The following is a 23078-nucleotide window of genomic DNA, read 5'->3' as shown; positions in this document are numbered from 1 at the left end:
GATAGATAGATAGATGAAGGTGATCATTTGCATATTTAAAGCTAGCATCTTGTTAATCCAGGTAGCAGATTTGCCAGCATAGGTACTCACTGATTGTTAAATGGATGAATAGATAAATGTAGATGAGACAGGAAGAATGTACACAGGGAAAGCTGAAGGAAATTCCATAGGCAGACACACATTCAGAGCCCTGAGCCTGACCAGGGTGTCCCATAGCAGCAGCCATCCATAAGGCAGCCAGCCACTCTCTAGAGCCGTATGAACCTAGGAGACCTCCCTAGACCAGAAAACTTTTCTCCTGCAGCACAACCTCTCCAGACAACTTTTCAGCAAACTCAGGATAGGAGATCTGCTTTAGCAAATGTAACTTTTTTTTTTTTAATTCTCTGCCTTGCTTCTCTCTAAATGGTGGTACTTTTTTTTTTTCCTTGACAGAGGAATGAAAGAGTGTAGGTGATGGGGAGGCAGGAGAGGGGAGGGTGCAAGGGGACAGAGAGTGGCAGGCTTTAGGAAAGGGACCTTTCAGCAGAAGGAGGGGTCTGGTGGGATGGGGAGAGGGCAGAGAGGAGTGGAGGGGGCTCAGATTTCAGCACTGCTGGGGGCAGGGGAGGACTAAGATGTGGGCATATACGTTGACTTCAAGGCACTCACGACTATAACTTCAGTACCTTGGCCCAGAGCAGTTAGTACCTAAGTTCTGCTGGGGCCTGGTACTGGATTCTCCCTCTTTTCCCAAGAAATCGGCTGCATGAAGACAAGATAACTTTTTTTTGGGGACAGCCAACCTCCTCTCCACCCCTCCTCTTCTTCACTTTCTTCCCACAAAGATTCTGCATGTCTAACATTTAGACATGTTCAGATTTGTGGATTCAAGGACACTAGTGCTGTTCGCAGCCACCCAAGTCATATTATTAGCGCTTGTAAGATGCCAAGACGAAGAAGATGTCCGTAAGTTCCAAAACTTCATTTTAACTATGGAAACTTTTTTAATTTTTTTTAATTTTGGTTGTCTGTTACTTTGATCTGCATTTTTATATAGGAATTGTGACTTAGCTGTGGTTTTAGCGGTAGTTACTTTCCATGAGGGAAGGGGTTAATGCTAGCGGGGCTTTGGATGTTAATTCATTGCTATTCCCGATGTAGCCGGTAATTGATTGTCATTAGGGTGAAAGTGCAGCAATGCAAGGTTATGGCATCCTCCGTGCTGACAGCATCCTGCAGCGCTGACATTGCTTGGCAACTGCAGCGCAGATCGTGCTGCTGCTGCTTTGTCTGGATTCTGAGCTGCTGCTGCTGCATCACTGCACCCTAAGCTACTAGCTCAAGCTAGCAAAACACTACGAGGGGGGTTCATCAAAACGGGAGCAGCCAGAATAGAATGTGCAGTAGCAACCAACCCACTTCTATCATTCATTTTAAAAGTTTAACTGAACAAGCAGAAGCTAAGAGCTGATTGTTTGCTATGCACAGCCAGTCTATATTCTGTCTCTTCCAATTTTGATAGCTCCCTCCAAAGGGGTCTAAAATAGGAACTCTGACACCCCACTGAAGTGTCTCTATCTTAGGATTTTTTATAGTTCAAGCAAAGTGAATGGTGACTTACCTGCTCCTCAAACAGTAATATATATATATACTCAAAAAACAGTATTATACTCAAACAGTATATATATATATATATATATATATATATATATATATATATATATATATATATATATATATATAATATTTTTTTTTTTTTTTTTTTAACCTGTTCTTGATATCCTTAAATTGTTTTCCAGTTAGACTAGTATCAGCCCTCCACTGTGAAGGAGCTGCAGAGTTATAAAAGAGACATTTAATGACACTTGGCAGCTGAAATTCCAATGTTTCCACTGAGACCTGCAAATTTCAGCTTTGATTGATAGTAAAAGCCTACAGCGATACGCCACAGCACAGAGCCAACATAGGCATTCAAGTTGATGCTGATCACAGGTTAGGGGTAGTTAGTGTATGTGTGTGCAGGAGTTGCATTCTTTCAGAAACTGATCCCTTTACAGTTTGAAGGAACGCAACAAAAACTTCTCTAGGAGTCCCTGTGAATGTTGAAAAGCATTCCTGGGACACACATTCGATCCCAAATGAAGTCTGAAATAGCTTCACACTTCCTAAGCCATTGTGTAGTGATGGGAAGCAATGCAGAATTTTGGGATAGTCTGATAATTGAGTTCTAAAGGTGCAGGGGTTTGCAGTTACCCATAGCAACCAATCAGCTGTCAGCAGCCAGTGAGCAGGCTAATGAAAGGTGAATGCTTATTGGTTGTTAGGGGATACTGCAGCATTTGTTTTGCAACCTGTTACTAAATTAATCAAATGGCATGAATATATTTCATTCAATCAAATATTTAATTAATACATGACCAGGTGAACTGTTTAATGAAGATAAGTTAAAGACAAAAATTTGTAATAGCTATTAATACTTATATAAAATATATGTATAATACTTATATATGCTATTTATTTATCTCTATATAAAAATTACTCAAATATTTGTTAAACTGGCAAAAATTAGTGGAATATATGAGAAAACACCTGGCTACGGAAATAGTCTGGGCAATCCTTCTAGATCAATGCTGGAAGCTTTATTTCTTAGCAGAAATGCTTTAACTTGCTTGGGCAGATCCCCAATGGTAAGAAAAAAATTCTTTTACGAGCCTTTTAAGTCTTTGCATACTACAGATTGTAAAACCATTGCAGAGAGAGTATGGAAAAGGCATGTTGTCTTGAGTATTTGCCACTTTTCGCTGGAAGCACTTTCTTCTTCCATAAAGAAAGGTCTTCTTTTTTTTTCTTTTTTTTTTAAGAAACTGACATCTGCAAAAAAAAGAAATAAGTGTATAAAATCCTGCAGAAGCCAGCTACAAGGATTGTGAACTGGCTCCTCCAGGAAGATCTGTATAAACATATATAGAGAGAGACATTTTTGTTATATAGAAGTCTAATTCTATTGATGTAAACTGTCTACATTCTTAAAATGTGTAATTGATGTCCAGGAATTGCAAAGGGAAAGGGGCCTTCCGGGGAAGAATAGCATTAGTTTAGTGTTCAGGTGAGCAAAGGCCCAATTGGGATGGTATGTAGGATTCTGGGAAATGAACCTGTAAATTGGAAAACAAATCCTTTATGTCAGTAGCTATATTGATCAGGTCTGATTTGATAGGAGCCAACCCAGAATCTTGAGCATCTTAGGCATGTTTGAAGTGGGTTAGCCTTTAAGACATGTAAATATGGTTTAAAGCTGGGATGTGTGGACTTATTTGAAGACTCCAATTGACTATTGTGATGGTTTATTTGCACTACAGGGATTGGCAGCAATGGGTTCCAGATGGAGCTGAAATGCTGCCCATATTTATTTAAACTGGCCCCTGACAGTGAAATGTGAATTGAAACCTCTGTGTATTTTACAGAAAGGCCCATTCATTAAGGGTCCTCTGGGCTACCCAAGCCTAGGCATGGGACCTAAAGGGAGCTACACTGAATATAATCAAGAGCAATTCATGGAGAACAATGCTCCCATCATAACCTCTGTCATTTTGCAATGTATATTATTGTTTTATTATGTTTTCCTTAATATGAACCTTACTTATGTAAGTATGCATCATATTGTGCCTTGTTTTAGTACACCTTCTTCTTACAGCCATTGCATATCTGTATTTAATGAACACATGGTATTTCATTATTACCTTATTTGCAGTTTTAATTGGATTTTTATTTATTTATAAGCAAATGTGAAAAAAAAGGCCTCATGGATACTTGGGACACTTCTCTGGATGACCTTAAAGAAACTTGCTGTTATTAAGGCTCTCCATAGTTCATGCTGTAATATTATATTACAACTTCCTATAATTCAGGCCAACAAATATTGCACTAGGGCATTCTCCTCCCTCTTACCCCAAGCAGCCCCTTTATAATCTGAACTCAGGTCATATTCCTCTGTCTGATACAACACTGCCCCTCTCTGGTAAATTACAGCATTAAACTTATTTTTAATTCACCTGCTGCTGCTATTGCAACTAATAAAATATTTTTAGCATTTTAAGACTAATTTATGAAGAATTCTGCATAGGTATGCAAATAATTTTTAGACAATTTATATGTTAATGCCATTCCCTAAATATGTCATATATGTATATATACATATGAACTTGTGTATATATACACACGTATAATAGCTGCAATATATGACAGTTTTATTTGACTATTGTATTATATTTTTCCCTTTTATTTTATTTCTGCCTCTGCTCTCCCTTCTGCTGCCTCTTTCTACACTTATAATCCCCTTCCCTTTACACCTTGGCATAGTGGATGCAGGGAACTGCGTGCAGGATGGGCAGAGATATAGTGACAAAGATGTCTGGAAACCCGAACCCTGCCAAATCTGTGTATGTGACACTGGGACTATTCTATGCGATGAGATAATCTGCGAGGAAACTAAAGACTGCTCCAATGCTGAGATCCCCTTTGGAGAGTGCTGCCCCATCTGCCCAACTGAGCCGTCCACCACCAGTGATCGTAATTTATTTATTTGTCTTCCATAAATAAATTACATGTTCATGCCTATGGATGGAATACCTTTCTCTAACAGACTGGGCATCCATGGGTACCATCTGCAATTAAAAAGGGCCCCTTGTGCTTAGCCTTCTGCCAAAGTTCCAAGATTCACTAACCTATTTATAACCTCACCACAAATGGAGAGGGTAAAATCTATACATACATATACATTTATATATACACAACTCTGTACAAGAAAATCAAAGTTTTCTTACTGTTTAATTAAAGATTTTACTAGCGTAGGAACGGTACTCTAGAATACCGTGTCCTTTTTTTGCCTTCTGTTGAAACCACAGGTCTGTACTTTTGCGGTTTATTTTGGCAGCCAGTCTGGAAGCACACAGAGCAAAAAAACACGTGTAGCTATAAATATGAAAGGCGCTTTAACCTATTCTTGTCTTTTTGTTTCAAAGGCAGAAGACATATAATCAATGGGGATCCCTTTTTAATAGCTTACCTGCACAGCTAGCACTGTGATTGTAAACAGTAGTACCTGTGATTACAGGTTCTTGTGATTAATGAGCTGTATCCTTGTGCTCATGTAAGATGTATAACTAGCAGTGCTATGTGCAGGTTTAATTAACATCTGTGATCATAATAACCGTTGTTCGTATTTCTTTGTAACTAATAATTTCCTTCCTAACTTTAGATAACTGATCATGTGAAAAAGTGCAACTAACCCACTTTTATATTGTACCAAAAACAAAAGCTCTTTTCATTTCTCTTTATAATCTTGTACTGACCTGTGCCTCAGAGCTCTGCAAGCCAAAATGTATAGGCATGTAGCACATCCACTTGAGATGGAGGCGTGTGCTGGAACACTGGTTTAGTAGCGGAAGTCCTGTGTCATGTGATATAACACTTACCTTCTTCAAGTGAAGAAGGCCTTCATTGTATCTGACTTTTGTCTATGTCCTGACCTCTCTGTTTAATTGTAGTGTACTGTGTTTTGTCTTGCCTCAATATAAATTACTTTGTACTGATTTTTTTTTTTTTTACCTTTCTTCCAATGAACAGGGCAAGGTCTACAAAAGGTACATTAATTTTTACTTTATACATTGATAGTGATGAGTTGTATAGTAATAAACATTATAGAGAGCCCTCTTGACAGTATAGGAGTTGAAAATTATCCAGTGACTCAACATTTTAAGAAATTATTTGGTAAGTTATCATATAATGTAATATTAGTACTATAGTTGTCATGCAAATGCTGAACTAGAAACATGTGGTAATCCCCAACAAGAATTCATTATTTTCTACTGAGATATGTCTTTGTTAGATATACTCATTCATATTAGGAAACATAGGGATACTTTTGGTTACCCTATAGAAATATACCAACCCAACTGATATTGTGGTCTATTTTCATTTAATCAACATTTTTCCTGGTTGATTTTATAGGGACAAAAAGGTGAACCTGGCGATATTAAGGATGTAAGTACTTTTCTCTATAACAGTATCACATGTCATGCTGGTTTTATTTCTGAAGAAAACATACCAGGAAAATTTCCTTTAATAAATGTATCTCTTTTTGTACAGCTTAATGCACCAAGAGGACCTCAAGGACCACAGGTATAAAAAAATCATTCCTAAAACTCCAGATACAGAATTATAAGTATTCCTTTCCTAGCTCTCATTTAATAGTCATTATATTAATATATTTTATCGTTGCTTATCAGGGTCCTGCTGGTGAACAAGGACCAAGAGGTGAACGTGGAGAAAAGGGCGAAAAAGTAAGAAAATAGATGTGTAGGACCAAACTAAATAGATACCAATGACCAAATGAAAAGAAGTGTGTTATTTTACCAAGAGTTTAGATGTGCAGAAGCCCAGCAAATAGGTAGAAATTAGGCCCAATACATATGTAATGCAGCTATTTTTATTGGTTAGTTGAGTCTTATCACATTTGTAATTATGACACTCTTAGTGAATTTAAAGTGTGCACCAGTCTTGTGCCAATCAAAAGTAACAAGTCTTTATGAATGAAAAAGTCTTATGCCCTTCCTTAAAATGATTGACTTTATATCCATCCCATATGGTTAGCCATCATTGATGGCTTAGAAGTCATGTGTCTGTCTTGCTCCATAACCAATGGAGTATATTCATCTTATCTTAAGAGGGAGGAATAGTGTTATTTCTGTAGGGTAGGGCAAGGTATTATTAAGGATTACTTTATAAATGTGTAAGTTACATGCTTTAGAAAGATAAAAATAATTTGTGATGGGTTAATAAGAGATACTTTAAATTAGCATCATACATACATTTGTTTTAATAGTCTTTCAAAAGCTGCAAATCATTATTCCTTGTCTGTAAATAATACATCCATCTAACATAACTGTAACACAAAGTGTCCATTATGTATATTGGAAATTTCAAACTGCATATTTTTTATGACCTGAGAATAATGTGTCCATTTAATCTGCCACTAAGGGTGCTCAAGGACCCCGCGGAAGAGATGGCGAACCCGGTACACCTGGAAATCCAGGAACCCATGGCCCACCTGGACCTCCCGGAGTCCCTGGCTTTGGCGGAGTAAGTAGGCTCAGCTCTGACACCCAGCCTTTCCCACAAAGCCACAAAGTTCACATCTCATGGTCATATCAGCCTGGGACATTTGCTCTACATGGCTAAACCAACCTGACTGACAGTGCTGAAAGACCCTGCTGTTAGAAAGTAGCTTGTAACAGTCACTCTTTGTAATCAGGCAGTTTGTTTGCATTCCTCTGACACAAAATATCTTCTCTGCCCAGAAAGTTTTTTTTTCTCCTCTGGCTGGACACTGTACAAGCAGATGATTGTCCAACTGCAGACAGAGAGACAGAGGCCTCATCATTATCACCAATGTGAAAACTCTAATGTAGATCAAAGTCATGCACCTAGAGTCCTACATTATTAGGATAGTTGGCTTTCATTATTAACTACAAATACGCATTTCTGTACAGTACTGCAAATTCATTTTCAACGTTCATTTTCAGGTATTAAAAAATGGGTAACAGAAACCCTAAATATATCCTTCAGTTCTTTGTATCTCTAAGTCAAAGTCTTTTGACCAGTGTAGCTGGCTGCATTTCTAGTGTACACATGCATTAAATATTATACATGAAAAAGCAGACAGTATTCTTAATATAAGTCATTCTAGAACCTACAGTACAGCTGGGAAAAGGTCTGTATTAAAAGTAAAAAGTCTTTCAGAGTTTCCTCCTACACAAACTGCTCTGGTATACATTCACCAGCCAAGAAAAACTTGCACTCTGTTCACTTCAAGCTTACAATGATGTCATGGGAAGTTTAACATTTTTTTTTAATACTCCTTACCTCGGATCATTGGACAGTAAGTTATTCCATTGAATTGAATAGTATATTACAAAATTGGGAGCCTGTTACAGCTAATATCATATGACAGATATATGTACATGTGCATAGCACGTGGATGCTTTCTCTGAGCAAGATCAGGATGACAACCTTCAAGCTTGCATCTTTAGTAATAATTTGGCAGCGGCTCATCCCGTGTTTTTACCCTCACAAGTTCCCTTCAAGGTGTTCTTAAATCACAAGATTTGAACATTATCTTACCAAATACAGGCACGTGTGCATTCCTATATCCAGGACTGAATTTAACTTTAGACTCATTAGACCTGTGCCTGTAGGCACCAGAGGCAGCTCTGTAAAGTTACTGGGCAAACATTTTTTGACCATAATTCAAAGTACAGTAATCTGATATAAATTTATTTAGACACTGTCACAATAATCCAAACTTGGGTAGAACCAGTAAAGCAAGAAAAGTTCTGTGTATAGAGGTAAAAAAGTGGTTCCAGTACAGGGGTATGGTTCTGGAAGCCTAAGGTTATGTGCCTACATTCTTAAGTCATGATGGCCAGTTGGCCATATCAAAAAAATATATGTCTGGAAGCCAATCAGAACTTTAGGATGGTATAACAGGCAGGGTTGCCATAAGGCCAGCATTCCTTAACAAATATTACATGGCCCAATTTTCAAGTTACCTCTTTATTTCATTGGCCATAGGTGTCATTTTTGCCCCTTGCAAACAGCTGAATGAACATCTTAGTATTTCTAATATTCATCCTGTGTAGGGGCCTCATTGCTTTAGATCACGTTAGAGTAACCTATAGCCCTTCTAGTTGTCATAGAACTACAAGTTTCAGCACATCATATTGGAAATAATAGTTTTTCCCAATCAAAGGGCATCAGTTTGCTCAAATTAGTACTAAATTGAATAAGAGATGTAATCATGCAGTTGTACTGTAAATCGCATTTAAAATATGTAGTGCACACACACTACAAAGGTACACATCATTTATTGTGTTTCATGCTAATTCAGAAATACCTGCCTAAAGCACTATTTCATTAATTAGGCCCAACATAGTTTAATGGCAACAAGCAGAATTGTGTCATTACAATAATTTTTAGATATGATTATTAGGTCAGATATCTAATTTGTACATTTTAACAGTCACTGTTCAGACACGACTTGATAAAGTCTTATTGGCTGTGTGAAGTACAGCCAGTATAGAATGGGTAACAATTAACCCTAAGAACTTGAAGAATTAAAGTTCAAAGTATATCCAAAGCCAAAGTAGTGTAGTAGGGGAAGATTAAAGCTACTGACAGTTTTTATTTACCACATTAGAGAGATTTCCTTTCACTTCCTGTGCTGTAGACTCAACAGGAAGTGAAAGGATATCTTTCCAATGCAAAGGTTATCCCTTCTTAGACAGTTGTCTAACAGGTACCCTGATGGGAAGATTTTTCCTCTATTACTGTTGGTTTTATTCCCACTATTCTTTACTGTGACACAGGAGATTAGAACAATTAGATTGAGCGAATCTTCCAAACAGGGACACTGACAGCAATAAGATCCTGACAGCAATTTAAATACATCTATAAATATAAATATATATATATATATATATATATATATATATATATATATATATATATATATATATATATATATATATATATTTGTCTTTAGTTACACTTTAAGGAAAACTTTTTGGAGAGAAATGTGGAAGTTTCTGACTTCTAATTATGTAAATGGTAGTTGCCTGGCTGTCATGCAGACCATCTGCCTTCAATACTCTCCACTAACCAAGAGAGAGTGAGTTAGAAGTTCTTACTCTGTCTTTCCTAATCTGTGTCCTTGTTCTAGATTGGTGACTTTGAAATGATTAAAATGGACAGTCAGACAGTCAGGCAATTAGCATGTTTAGAAAGTGCTCAGCATTGGCAGCCTTCGTGTTTCTGTTAGAGAAGGGTTACTTTTAACAGCACAGGAAAACCTAAACAAGGCAGATAACAGGATTGATTTACTAAAGGAGTACCTTTTCTATTTATTTTAGCGATCTTCACTTCAATCATCCAATCGCATGCAATGAAAATTCCTGTTTTTTTAAATTAGTTCTTCTGAACATCATTAGGATTTCAAAGTGAAAAGTTCCCTTGGCTTAGTGAAAAATTGTCCTATAATAAACACAACCAATGAGTTAAAAATACTCTTCACTTTAGTTATCAGCTTTTCATATAACATTCTCTTTATAAGAGCCAGTTCACACCAGATGTATTGAAATGCATTTTCCAGCGCATTCCCAGTGAATAACAATAAAAAGCGATGTTTTCCAATGAGACTATTTCACACCACTGTGTTGCATTTCAATGTGCTGAAAAAAAAGTGCTGCAGGCTGCATTTTTATGCAATGCAACATGACTCTTGATAAAAATGAAAGTGAAAAAAAAAAAAAATACGACAAAAAGCACTTGTAAAAAATGCATTGCAATGCATTTAAAAAAACAAATTTCAATGTATGTAAATGCACTTGCATCAATACAAAGAAAATATGTGGTGTGAACAGGCCCTAACACAGGTTTAGGGGCCCTAAAACAAATTGTCTTATGCAAAAGTCAGAAACCCAGAGCAACCAACGACAAATTGTATTTTACAGCTCCATCTATTATTGGTTGCTGCACCACCCTGGAGCTACATCTCCTAGTACAGTAACTTTATGTAGAAAAAATTCAGAACACATTTTTAACTATACTGCAATCACTAGCTGCCATGATAGTGTAACATATATCTGTAGACATTTTGGGGACTGATTCTCCACCCCCAACACACACACACACACACAATTTGAGAGGCTTCCTGGCAGTTAGTTTTAACCAAATAGATCTGTGTGATAGAGTGTGAACGTTAATTTGGTAGCCATGTAGTGTACACTAATTGCTATGGCTTATAGAGTACATTGTGGTCAATCTGTTTAGTTTAAGTTTTATAACCATGAGCTGAAGTTCTGTCTTTATACTGAGTTGATTCACACCTGCTGTACATGGAAACTAGGCTTGCAATGGCAAGCCTGGATTCCATGTGGACCTTCACCACTAGCATAAAGAGCAAACCCAATTCAGAACAGAGATTCGATGTCAGGAGAATTTTAGGCTTATAGAGTGTTGTCACCATTCTTATGTCATAAAGTGGAGCCTAGATAGGCGCTACACAAGAACGAATGCATTCATTTACAAGTCATTAGGAAATGATGTATGCAGGAAAAAATGTGTTCATGATAATAAAATGAAGGACAGGCTGCCTACCTTTAAAGAAACCCTGTCAGAAAAAAAGGGGTCTACATAAAGCCCACTACTTTATCACCTTATACTTACCTTTCGACCCCCCCCCCCATTGGTTCTTCTTCCATGGCTGCCACTACAAAATAACCAGTGTTACAGAATATTCAGGGGGTTCTGACCTCCTCCATTGTTGGGTCCCTAGCAGCCAATCATTAGGCCTAAATACTATCACATGATAAAGGGGGTAATATAATATCAAACAACTGGATCTACTGGTGGCAGCAGAGGAAGGAGTGGTGGTTGAGTGCTGGAGAGATAATCATAAGGTGGTTAAGGGTGAGCTTTGCACAGACACTGACACTTTGAGTTTGCCAGTAGAGATCTTGACCTTTATAGGCTGTCCCAAAAACACAAGGAAACATGTACTGAAAGAAATAGGTAAGCTGCCATTGCTGGCATCTTCTTCTGAAAATGCTGGTTACCTGGCTGTCATGCCGATTCATTGAAGCTGATTTACAGCAAATTCCTGTTTACTAAGAATACCTAATCATGCACAGATGAAACAGGTCACCAGGAATTTGCTTTTCACATGATTGGTTAAATGAATATTTACTTTATTTACCCTTTATTAAGGGAAGATGCTTCATTTCTTAGTAAATCAGCCTTAATGTGTCCCATGCTTTTTATGTTGCTGACTGTAGCATTCAGATTAGAAGTTCTGACTTGGGTCTGACTTCACTTGCTGCATACATGTTCCATGTTAATGGCTCAGAAAGTGATAAAGATTAGCACGGCAAGCAACTTCAGCCTCCAAATTTCTCCCAGGTCATGATCCTTGAGTAGCCATTTAATGAGTTATTTATTAAAAAAGCATATGTTTTAAGAATTACAGCCCTCAAGATTTGAAGGCCTGTCTTAGAAAGTAGATGCCACAGAGAAGCCTTGAAAAAAGTTTAACACATGACCTGATATCAGGATTTCTTATATAGCCATCTTGGATTTGTGCTACTTATGTAAATTATACAGTTGGCAAACCACTTTTGTTTTAGATGTTGCAGTTAAAACAATGCAATGAATATTGATGATGTAAACTCTGACTGGGATGTTTGTTTGTTTCTGCAGAGCTTTGCTGCTCAGATGACAGGAGGCTTTGATGAGAAAGCTGGTGGTGCAAATATGGGTGTTATGCAAGGACCAATGGTAAGTATGCCACCCGTACCTATTGCCAGTGCTCTGTGGCAAACTGTCTAGGGCACCAAAGCTGGCCATATATATGGAATTTCATACAAACATTCCAATTTTTGGAACATTTGTAGGATTTTATAAAGATTAGTCAAATCAACGTTAATTTTCGACCATAGTGATGAAAAAATTTGTAGGATGGAAAATCTTTCTCAAATAAACTAAATACTAACTGTGAATTTGGTTTTTGTTTGGGAAAAAACCTGTTTATTATATCTGAGATTACATTTAAATAGCAAGTCTGAATGACATTTTAAAGGCTTTCAGATAAATCTAGTTGACTCAGTGATGGCAAGAAAACACAGTTTGAAGTGTTACTAAACCCAGGACCCTGCATTCATTATATCTGGTCTCCCACAGTACACAGAACATGGAAATTAAATTATTTTAGTAAATATAAACTGATAAATACCTTTTTACATCAGCAGTATACATCAGTCTTATGACTTATATCAGTGTCCAGCCAAGCACTGGTTAAAGATTGTAGGAGGAGTTTTCTGACTGTCCTATGAGACTGCAAGACCCCTGACCCTCTTTCTGGACAGTGCTGATTGGCCCTGTGCTGATCACATGCATCCTCCCAAGAAAAAAAACCTCTCTAGCAATACAAACCAAACTGAGCATGTGCAGCCTGACTCCATAGACGATATGTTATCAGGAAACTATTAGGGGACAATGGAAGGAGGGGAGGATCAGAGAAGCCAGGATCAAACAGCCAGGATCAACAACACAATGCAGAGGATTAACCCCTTAGGTTCCACAGTGAGTATAGCAAGCATGCTTTATTGCAGATACAGTTTTATTTTACTGTTGTGGGTTTAGTAACACTTTAAGAAGCTCATGACAAGCTTACGACTGGAGAGAAGGAAATGGACAATTAGACATTTTTTTTTAAATTTCCATAGAATAAAAGTGAAACCTGAACAGTTGCAAGTCCCAAGCATTTGGAAACAATCCTACCTTTGTGCTCATTTTATTTTTCCATTTTCAGTATATTATCATTATCAAATGCTGCCTCAAATTAATCTTGAGTTGCTTACGCAAATTTGTTCCTTCACCTATCAGTTGCTGTCTATATATTTGCCAAACACACAGCATTCCTGTTCACCATTATATAAGATAAAATCCCAGACACACAGAGAGACTATTGATTATACCAAACCGGCAGCCCTCCAGCTGTTGCATTACTACAATTCCCAGGAGGCATTAAAGGCTGTCCATTACAAGCATGACTTCCACAGGCAGAGGCATGATGGGACTTGTAGTCCCACACTAGAGTAACTAGAAAACACAAACACTGTTGATCTCTATTAAGTTGTAATAAACAAATATAGACTTAAGATGATTTTTTTTTAAATAATCTTAAACATTATTTATAACAAGATGTTCACATTCCTAAGCATGGATATTAACAAATCTAAAACATAACTTTAATTATGTCCTGTTATATTAAAGACCTACCAAGAAGAATGTTATTAATATAGCATTGATACACACTGTGGTGTTTTATAAAACCACAGCAAATAAATTGAACTTGTACTTTGCACTTTTAGAGCAAAGTAATGTATCCACTAGATATCCTGCACACCTTGCTGCAGATACTTACAATCCACTGAGGCCCCATGCTTCATCATACATGGAAGTACTTTGTATATCCGGGTATGGTGGAGCATGTGTCTAACTGACCTTCCTCACACAATACAGAGTTCAGCACCTGAGTGGTCAGTAGCCAGGCCACTGCCATGGGGATGGGGAAAAGCCCTGTGTAAGCTCCTTTTCTCTGGGCTCTGATGGCCATGCAGTGGAGGTGGAGGAAAAGCACGGGAAAGATATCAATAGCCAAGGTTAGGGGCATTTAAACAAACTCATACATAGCCCTGCTTTTAAGCAGCTTTCATTAACACTTTTTATTTTTTCAGAACTGCAGTGGTTATTTCATAAGTATTGGCTAGACAAGTCATGATTCCCCAGTTACTTGAACCTGTACCTGACATTGGTTGCTTACTCTTGTTTTAATTAATTACATTTTCATTTTCTGTATATAGACAGGGGCAACACTTTACATTTACCACAATGTCGACGGTACTCCAACAAACAGCCAGACAAATTCGTAACAAGTCTACATCTACACAAATTAGACACAATTACCTTAATTATTTCCTTTCCTAACTAAGTCGTGCAAAAAAAATCAATAAAAGCAACCGCAGACCTGTAAACATAATGCGGGATTTGTTTGGAGCTGGACAGGGCTGCTCTTAAACATGCAGACATCAGCTGCTGCTTCATAGAATCCCCACTGAATTCCTCCAGGAAATGTCTACACTCCAGCCTTTCTTGGCAGGCAGTAAATGAAATCAAGAACTTGTAAACATGGCTGCTGTCCAGCCCAAAGCCTCTAAGAAGCTGTGCTAAATAAATATAGATGTGTTACTGAGTAAAAAACAAAAAGCATACAGTTACATACCAGTAGTGCAATACAGAAGGCCATTGATTCCCTTTTTTAATAAGGCTTCACTATCTAGGTTATAATTTAATCATGTTTTATTTATATCATAGGGCCCTATGGGACCTAGAGGACCTCCTGGACCACCAGGTTCTTCTGTAAGTATTTATATTATGTAAATGCTATAGAATTAGGTTTTCATACAATATATCAGCTTGCTGAGTTCTTATTAACTCAATTTTATTTCATTTTTAGGGACCTCAAGGTTTTCAAGGGAATCCCGGTGAGCCTGGCGAATCTGGTGCTGCTGTAAGTATTACATTTATTTAAAATTTTTGTTTTTTTACACACACACAGTAACTGAGTCTTTCTAGACCCAAGCAATAAATTATAATAAACTGCAGCTTACCAGTCCTTAGATGTGGGGGATGCGTTTGTTTTCTTTTTTTCCTTTCTTTTTACCAGATGATCATGCCAGTACTATACTTGCTGTTTTACATTCACAACACTCAACACACAACACTGCATCTATAGAAAAGCAGCAATGTTGCCCTAGGACAGAAAGTGTAGTAAGACTACAAAACACCTCCCCTCTCATCATTTCTATAAAGTAAGGGGAGGTGTTCTGTAGTTCACAGGTAACCTGAACAGGGAGATAACAGGCCATTTTTACCCTTATCATATAGATAAAACAACACACTTTCAATGCTATATTTCTTAGACCAAAAGAGAGAAAATGGAAGACGTTTATTGTTAGGGTTTGCGTATATATAAACACATCCATAGCTACATACTATAATACTGCCATACTCAAACAGCTCTTGATCTACCTCTCATTGTACTGACATCCGGGCCACTGTTTCACAATCTCAGCCATTTCAGGCTGTGGAGAGGTCTTCTACTCTATACCCCCTGCCAACACCCCCCGCCCCCCATATATACACATACCTTTATACGCAAAACACACACGCACACAGTGCCTTTATAATAACACATATGTTGAGTATCAGGGCTTTTAGGCAGTGGGCAGATATACTCTATTACGCCATAATGACTAGGAACATTGTAGAAAGATGTTTAGAGGTAGGGCATTTTTTTCAGGTCATTCAACATGGATCATTAGGAGGTTCATACAATTTATCTTGCTGTCAAACAGACTTGACCCACATTTGATAAATTACACACTATTGTTTTGCATTTCTCTACAAAATCTTCACCCAACATTAACTTTTTGTGAACCATCAATTATAACTCTGTTAGGAAAGAACATCTGTTTGTCCAAAGTATATAAGCATAAGTGTATTGGCTCTTTAAATCCTATCATTAATTATGTGTGCTATTGAAATCTTGTCACACCATAATGTAGCAATCATCAGTTATTTCAGCAACTGAACAAAGTGCTAATGGTGACACCTTGTTTGCGTTTGTGATTGGAAGTGAAACACATTTGCATGGAACATTTAAGTTATGGCTTCAGCGTGACATCTGTATTGTATGGTCCGAATGGCAGACATATACAGTGGAATGATGTCTTTCGAATACTGTGAAGCATAATTATGGTGTGTGGGCGTTTAAAGTGAGCCATGCACTGCCATATAACATGTTCCTTCTTGGAGTGAAGAGTGTAATATTTGGGAATTCTGCTAGCTATACTATCATACTTTGTGAACAACTTGTATAAATATAGTAGATAGACATGTTTTGGGAATGGAAAGTAAAATTGTTCCAATTTGTGGACAGAGGAGGGAGCACTTCTACCCAACTTGTCATGCCATTTAAAGTTTTTTTTAAAATTATCTCACACTCTTGTTTTGTTTATTGTTTAGGGCCCTATGGGTCCCCGTGGTCCTCCCGGCCCTGCTGGAAAGCCTGGTGATGATGTAAGTTTTGCAATTTTGTTTTTCATGAAGTCCAAAATATGTGTACTAGCAGTGCTATGACATATAAACATAGCATGCATTCAGGTGTGTTAGGCCTGATTCAGAAAAGTATGTTCATTTTACACATCCACTCATGTGAAGGAAAATTTGAATTGCCCTTCTCATAATTGGATGTTTAAAGTGAACATGGATTCATGTCATTTCACTTCATACTTTAGTATATTAAACCCATTAGCCATTTATAAGCCTTCTCTATCAACAGTGGGGTTGATTTACTAAAAGTAAAACTATGTAGTTTAAAGGGCATGCCTAAACAAATTACTTTATTTATAGGCATATAACACGCACTTTTTTCCCCTTAAAATCAGGGGAAAATCATGGTGCGTGTGATTGTGAGCCTTTTGACGGCTTTCGGCGGCTTTCGGCCGCTCTCGGCGGCTTTCGGGCACTCTCGGAGGCTTTCAGTGGCTCTCGCAGTCCTGCGTGAGCCAGCGAAGGCCGACGAGAACGGCCAAAAGCCGCCCAGAGCGGCCGAGACGCGCCGAGAATGGCCGAGAGCAGCTGAGAGCCACCGAGAGCGGTGGCGCCATTATTAAACGGCAAAAGCCTGCAAATGACACAGGGGCAAGGCTGCAGATGGACACTGACAAGGCTGCAATGATGGACAAGGCTACAGATGGACACTGACAATGCTACACTGACACTGACAAGGCTGCAGATGGACACTTACAAGGCTACACTGACACTGACAAGGCTGCAATGATGGACAAGGCTACAGATGGACACTGACAATGCTACACTGACACTGACAAGGCTGCAGATGGACACTGACAAGGCTACACTGACAAGGCTACACTGACACTGACAAGGCTGCAATGATGGACAAGGCTACACTGACACTAACAAGGCTGCAGATGGACACTGACAAGGCTGCATTGATGGGCATTTAAATGTAAGCTTTTTTCCTTAAACTTCCCTCCTAAAAGTTTTTTTCCTTAAAATTCCCTCCTAAACTTGGGGTGCGTGTTATACGCCGGCACGTGTTATACGCCGATAAATACGGTATTCAGTTGGTATCCAAGACAGGCCCTAATACTTCATATCTGGAGGGCCGTAGTTTGAAGACCCCTGACCTAGAGTCTAGCATAGTTTGTCAAATGCTTGGTCTTCTGTATGGATCAATATGACAAAGCTAAATATGAATAATTTGGCAAAGTTGGATTGATTGATACCAAAATATAATAGTCGTAGGAACAATGTTAATGGTAAAATAAGAACAGAATTAGCTGTAATATTATTTAACACCATTCTATGTCAGTGAGCTGGGGTATACAATTGTATAGAAACCATTACTATTGGAAAACTATCTATGCCATTCTTTATCTAAACTAATGTTTCAATTACTCACATAGGGTGAAGCTGGAAAACCTGGCAAGGCTGGTGAACGTGGACCTCCAGGACCTCAGGTATAAAAAAATGTATTAAATTGTGTGTGAAAGCTATTAAAAGATAAGTTCATCTTTTTTTTTACCAACACACATCATAGTATAAATCTCTATGTCCTCCATAGTAGCTATATCCTAATATAGCATGTCATGGCCTAAATCATTTACAACACAGATGCAAGATAGCACATTGATGTAACACATTTAACATAATTGTAAGATGAAGATGTCCATTGGAAGAGCTGATGGAACTTGTTTGATCCTACTTTTGGAAGGCCCAGTGATGGACATTTCATAGGGAAGCATGCCCTAAATCCTAAGGTGAAAGATGACATCACATCTGGAATATTTGATGGTACACTGGAGGACTCTGGATACTGCTATAATAAATGGTGGAGATAATTAATGGGAGTAACAGAATATTTGTGGAATGGGTCATGTCGCGCTGGATAAATAATAACACCGTTAATGAGAAATATTACTTATTCTACTGGAATAATGCTTCAAATTATAGAGACCATCATACAAGAATGTTGGAGCATTGACCCCATTAATGGAAAGCAGCATGTTACAGAGGCTGATCAGTGATCCTGCTGATAAGGAACATCATGTGCTCCTCATGGAATACCAACTAGAAGAAAGTATATCTGACTAGTGGAAGACTGAAAGCATTTATGGGGGTACAACTACATTAATTTTAAATGAAGACTGTGTTGTAACTGAAGGAACATTGAAACAATGAAAGAAGGAGATACTGTATGTCCTACACATGGAGCACAAAATCCTTATTGGAAATGACTGTGTCCTGTGATGGGTCGGACTAATATTTTATAATGCCCCAGGAGTGGAACATTCCAACACTGACCTTAACTTCGGTGAAATGTATACATAAAATACCAAGTTACCTGTCCTCTATATACATGGCTTTTAGAAATAAAATACCTAAAAACCAATGTGAAAATGAGTGATTTTAATGTAAATGTATGATAATGAACATACCCTATTAATATTTATTTTCTAGGGTGCCCGTGGATTCCCCGGAACTCCTGGACTTCCTGGAGTAAAAGGACACAGGGTTTGTATTAACATGCAAAAAAATTGAATGTACAAGTGATTAAATAGGAACCTGTATGTAATCATATATTTCTAATTGCAGGGTTACCCAGGTCTGGATGGCGGAAAGGGTGAAGCTGGTGCTGCTGGTGCAAAGGTAATAATCTAAAACCTAATTTTTTTCTGTTATTTAGCAGTCTTAGTACAGTAGTACATATAATACAAGATCCCATTCTAAATGGAAAGAGCTATTGTAACTTCATGATAACAAATCTTATTAAACTCTTCTAATGTTCTTTATATTCTTATAGGGTGAAGGTGGTGCTCCTGGTGAAGCTGGTTCTCCTGGTCCAATGGTAAGTTAACTATTTTGGTATATACCCCACTCCCAACTATTGCTTTTTATTACTCTTAATACTTTTCATTATAAATATGCAATGTGATTCCTGAATACTTAAATGGGGTATTCCTTCCAATAACAAAGCGGAATACTTTTGAATATGCATTCTGATTTTGACCAATAGTGGCTTCTGTGCTCAGAACCCCCATCAATTAGCTTTTACAGACTTATGAAAAATGGAAAGCCAGAGGGCTTATTTATTAAACAGTGAAAGAGGGAAGACCGAAAACCATTTCAACCATAGTTTACCATACTGAAGTCAGATCAGTACAAAATGTATTTTGATTTATTGCTGTAAGTAGAGCTTTGCTCCTTGCACTATATTATTGAAAAGCCAACTTTCATATATTCTATAATCCCATCTTTACATTCTCTGTAGAATCACATCAAATTGTATCTCTATGTCCTAATGTTGTATATCTATTTACCATTTCACGTTTCTACTCTTTAGATAAAATAAAGTCTTTAAAAAATGCTCTGATTTTGTAGGGTCCCCGTGGTCTGCCTGGTGAGAGAGGACGTCCTGGATCTTCTGGCGCTGCTGTAAGTATTAATTAAGGAATTCAGAGTATATCGTATAATTATGTTTAGTAGGTTCTTGTTAGGACACAAAGCTGCTCCCCAAAATAAATATATTGGTGTGCCTATTAAGTCACTTAGCTACGGTTAGGAATGAGTTAGAATTTAGGGTAATTATTCACAAATAGCAATACAGAAACCATCTTGATTTGCTAAAATTCATAAATGACTGAATAGATTTAACTAAGACACAAACAGAATCACTAAGATCGAGACAGGTGTCAAAGTTGGGGCAAATAGAAATATAAAATAGGGGAGGCTAAATTTGCAGGTTTATTCAGTTGGACAGTGGCCACAAATTTTCCTGGAAAACATAAAGGAAATATGAACATGAAACACTCACCTAAGCATTACTATATGAGTAACCAATAGGATTTACATTTGGTCTACCCATCATATCTGATTTAATAGACCAAAAGCTGTTGCTCATGAAAAAAAATCAGGTTTAAATAATTCTAAAAAATGTAATTAAATTTAAATGTAATTACATTTTTTTATAGGTAATTCTACATATATATGTCTCTTGTTTTCTTTGCTTTAGTCTTTCAAACCCAATCTACTACATGTGCTAACCCAAGAATGTAAATCAGTTATTAAAGCGTGACACAAAAATGGTTTCTCATTAAGTCAATAAAATCCTTTTTTTTCTAAATCCCAAACCCTCCGAACTATGAGCAACAAGACAGTTTGATAAGTTAAGGTAGTTAGTGCATAACTACCCAACAGTCCCCTGAAACCTGCCCACAAAATGGCTGCTTCCTGTGTTTGCACAAAGACTATCACAATTTTCTTTAGATGAATGTAGTCAGACATCCAAGCCACAGTACATTGTTTTCATAGTACCATATCTACCTCTGACATATTTTTCAGAGAGCTAGTCTTAGATTACAAGTGGTTACATCTTTGAAGTTACATCTGTGAAAGAAAAACCTGACGTGACTTGTAAAAAGAAAACAATTAGGGTGTGAATAAGGATTATATTTTTCATTGCATGTGTCTCCTTCATGTACAGGCTAGCCACTGGCATGACAATATGTATTTATATTCACAATGTGAATATAAATGTAAACTGAGACATATCCAAATTGCAACAAATCATTGTACTGGTTTAAAACTAATTTCCAAAAAAATATAGATAAATAAAGGAGCTTTCCTGTGTAAATATACATGAAAGCATATATAGAAAATATAATTGATCAGAACTCATCCTAATCCCCTGCAGCTTATAGGTCAGAGCTGAACATTCTCTTGTCCCATGCCTGTCTATGTGCGGATGGTTTCTGTTTAGGCTTGTTTCCAACATTCCAATCTTACCTGGATTCACACCTGACCTCCAAAAACCTTTAAATATAACATTAAATCTAAAAGCTACAATGTACACAATATAGAAGCTGTTTTTGCGGGTAAAAAATACTTTAAAGCAGGACTAAAGCCTTTTCTTAAAAAACAATTCTGTACAGGCAACATAATTATTGCAGAAAAGACATGTGATGTCTCTTCTGCAATAAAATAAACCTACCTGCCTGCTCGCTGTCTTCCTTAGAATATACACTGAATTGCCTGTGTGCCAGGATGATAGAACTCCTTAGCATGGGAGTTACATCATCCCACGCCAGACAATCAAGATAGCTGAAGACCAGCACCAGAAAGAAGCCAGGGAGGGAACTTATGGGTGTCCTTTGGAGCTAAAGTAAGTATTGCGGACTTTAGTTCCACTTTACCAGGAATAATGGATAGTGTCTAAATTAAATGCTTTAGAATCATTTTAGACCCCTTTGTTTAGAGCAGGCATGAGACTAAAGCAGTCTTTACAAGATACATTTATAGCAGGAAGTGGTTGAATGTTTTTCAGGTTTTGCAAGAGATGTATCAGAAAACCTTCAATCACTGACCCATTTGGATAGTAAATGCAGTCATTGGGCTGACAGATTGTCCACCTCAGCCATTCATTGTAGAGCAGAAAACATTTGGCCATGGTAGTCAGCTGTGAATTTACCTATTGCCTGCCAAAGAATAAATCTGCATATGCACATACAAAGATTTAATATCATTGTGAATAAACAATGCAAATTTTGCATTGCAGCACCATCATTTCTGTGCTTTTGCTAAAAGCAAAAAAAAAAAAATAATAATAATAATGTTCTTTTTTTACACTGTAAACCTGTTACTGTTTGTTCGGCCTTGCCCTAAAGCAATTTTATCTCCAAAAATGTGACCTTTACATTTTTCCAGAATTAATGCTTGCCCCCCCCCCCCCCCCCCCGTACTTGCATGTTTTGAAATTGGTGCAATGCTGCATTTTGCCCACTGTGTGGCACTATAGAGACAGTCTACCTCTGTAAGGTCTTTGCGTTTACAGGTTGCTGCATGCAGTGTTGCCTTTCCACCACTGGGTGGCAGTGTAGAAGCATAAGCTTTATCTATCATTTTGGGGTGCAGATTATGTTTCTTTTAGAACAACAAAACAAATAAATTATCTCCACATAGGGTGCACTCATGCAAGAACAACATATAGGTTTTCAAAAGTTAGCGTTTTCATTACATAGGTAATGAAAACATATAACTTTTCAAAAGTTTGCGTTTCATTACATAGGTAAAGTAAAAGGTATCGTATTTCATTCTAAAAGTCAGATAATGTAGGCAATGTACTGAATATTTATCTAAAGCCAGACAAACTAGTCCCATTTAGCATTTATTTAGCATACAGTCACTGAAAAACCAACCACCTTATACATAAATATGTCCTTACAAAGAAATGGAGTATTTTCCTAATAGCCACCAATCAGATTCAAGCTTCCAGGACAGGTCAGATGCTGATTGGTGGCTGATGAGCAGTACCTCTGGTGGACTGGATCATGCTGGAT

General features: G+C 37.5%; 1 protein-coding gene and 1 long non-coding RNA gene across 3 annotated transcripts in view; one reads left to right on the top strand and one right to left on the bottom strand.

Annotated features, from left to right (window-relative positions):
- The first annotated feature begins 611 nt into the window (after positions 1-611).
- Positions 612-23078, top strand: part of COL2A1 (collagen type II alpha 1 chain) — a 67771-nt gene continuing 45304 nt past the window's right edge. Inside the window, exons 1-16 of one of the 2 annotated variants that reach the window (XM_073613667.1) lie at positions 612-948; positions 4342-4551; positions 5608-5624; positions 5992-6024; positions 6130-6162; positions 6270-6323; positions 7021-7122; positions 12295-12372; positions 14971-15015; positions 15113-15166; positions 16684-16737; positions 18150-18203; positions 19204-19257; positions 19339-19392; positions 19547-19591; positions 20125-20178. In XM_073613667.1, the coding sequence (XP_073469768.1) occupies positions 852-948; positions 4342-4551; positions 5608-5624; positions 5992-6024; positions 6130-6162; positions 6270-6323; positions 7021-7122; positions 12295-12372; positions 14971-15015; positions 15113-15166; positions 16684-16737; positions 18150-18203; positions 19204-19257; positions 19339-19392; positions 19547-19591; positions 20125-20178 (1038 nt within the window). In that variant the 5' untranslated portion in view covers positions 612-851. The remainder of the gene's footprint in view (positions 949-4341; positions 4552-5607; positions 5625-5991; positions 6025-6129; positions 6163-6269; positions 6324-7020; positions 7123-12294; positions 12373-14970; positions 15016-15112; positions 15167-16683; positions 16738-18149; positions 18204-19203; positions 19258-19338; positions 19393-19546; positions 19592-20124; positions 20179-23078) is intronic. The other variant, XM_073613666.1, reaches the window with a different exon arrangement.
- On the bottom strand, positions 2363-21767 carry LOC141127338 (uncharacterized). The gene is made up of 3 exons (XR_012241544.1): positions 21734-21767; positions 9933-10071; positions 2363-2853 (listed from the first exon to the last, which is right to left on the bottom strand). It is a non-coding gene; the product is annotated as an uncharacterized lncRNA (long non-coding RNA).

This window comes from Aquarana catesbeiana, linkage group LG02 (assembly GCF_042186555.1).
Source record: "Aquarana catesbeiana isolate 2022-GZ linkage group LG02, ASM4218655v1, whole genome shotgun sequence".
NCBI lineage: Eukaryota > Metazoa > Chordata > Amphibia > Anura > Ranidae > Aquarana > Aquarana catesbeiana.
This window is presented reverse-complemented; position numbering and strand designations above follow the sequence as displayed.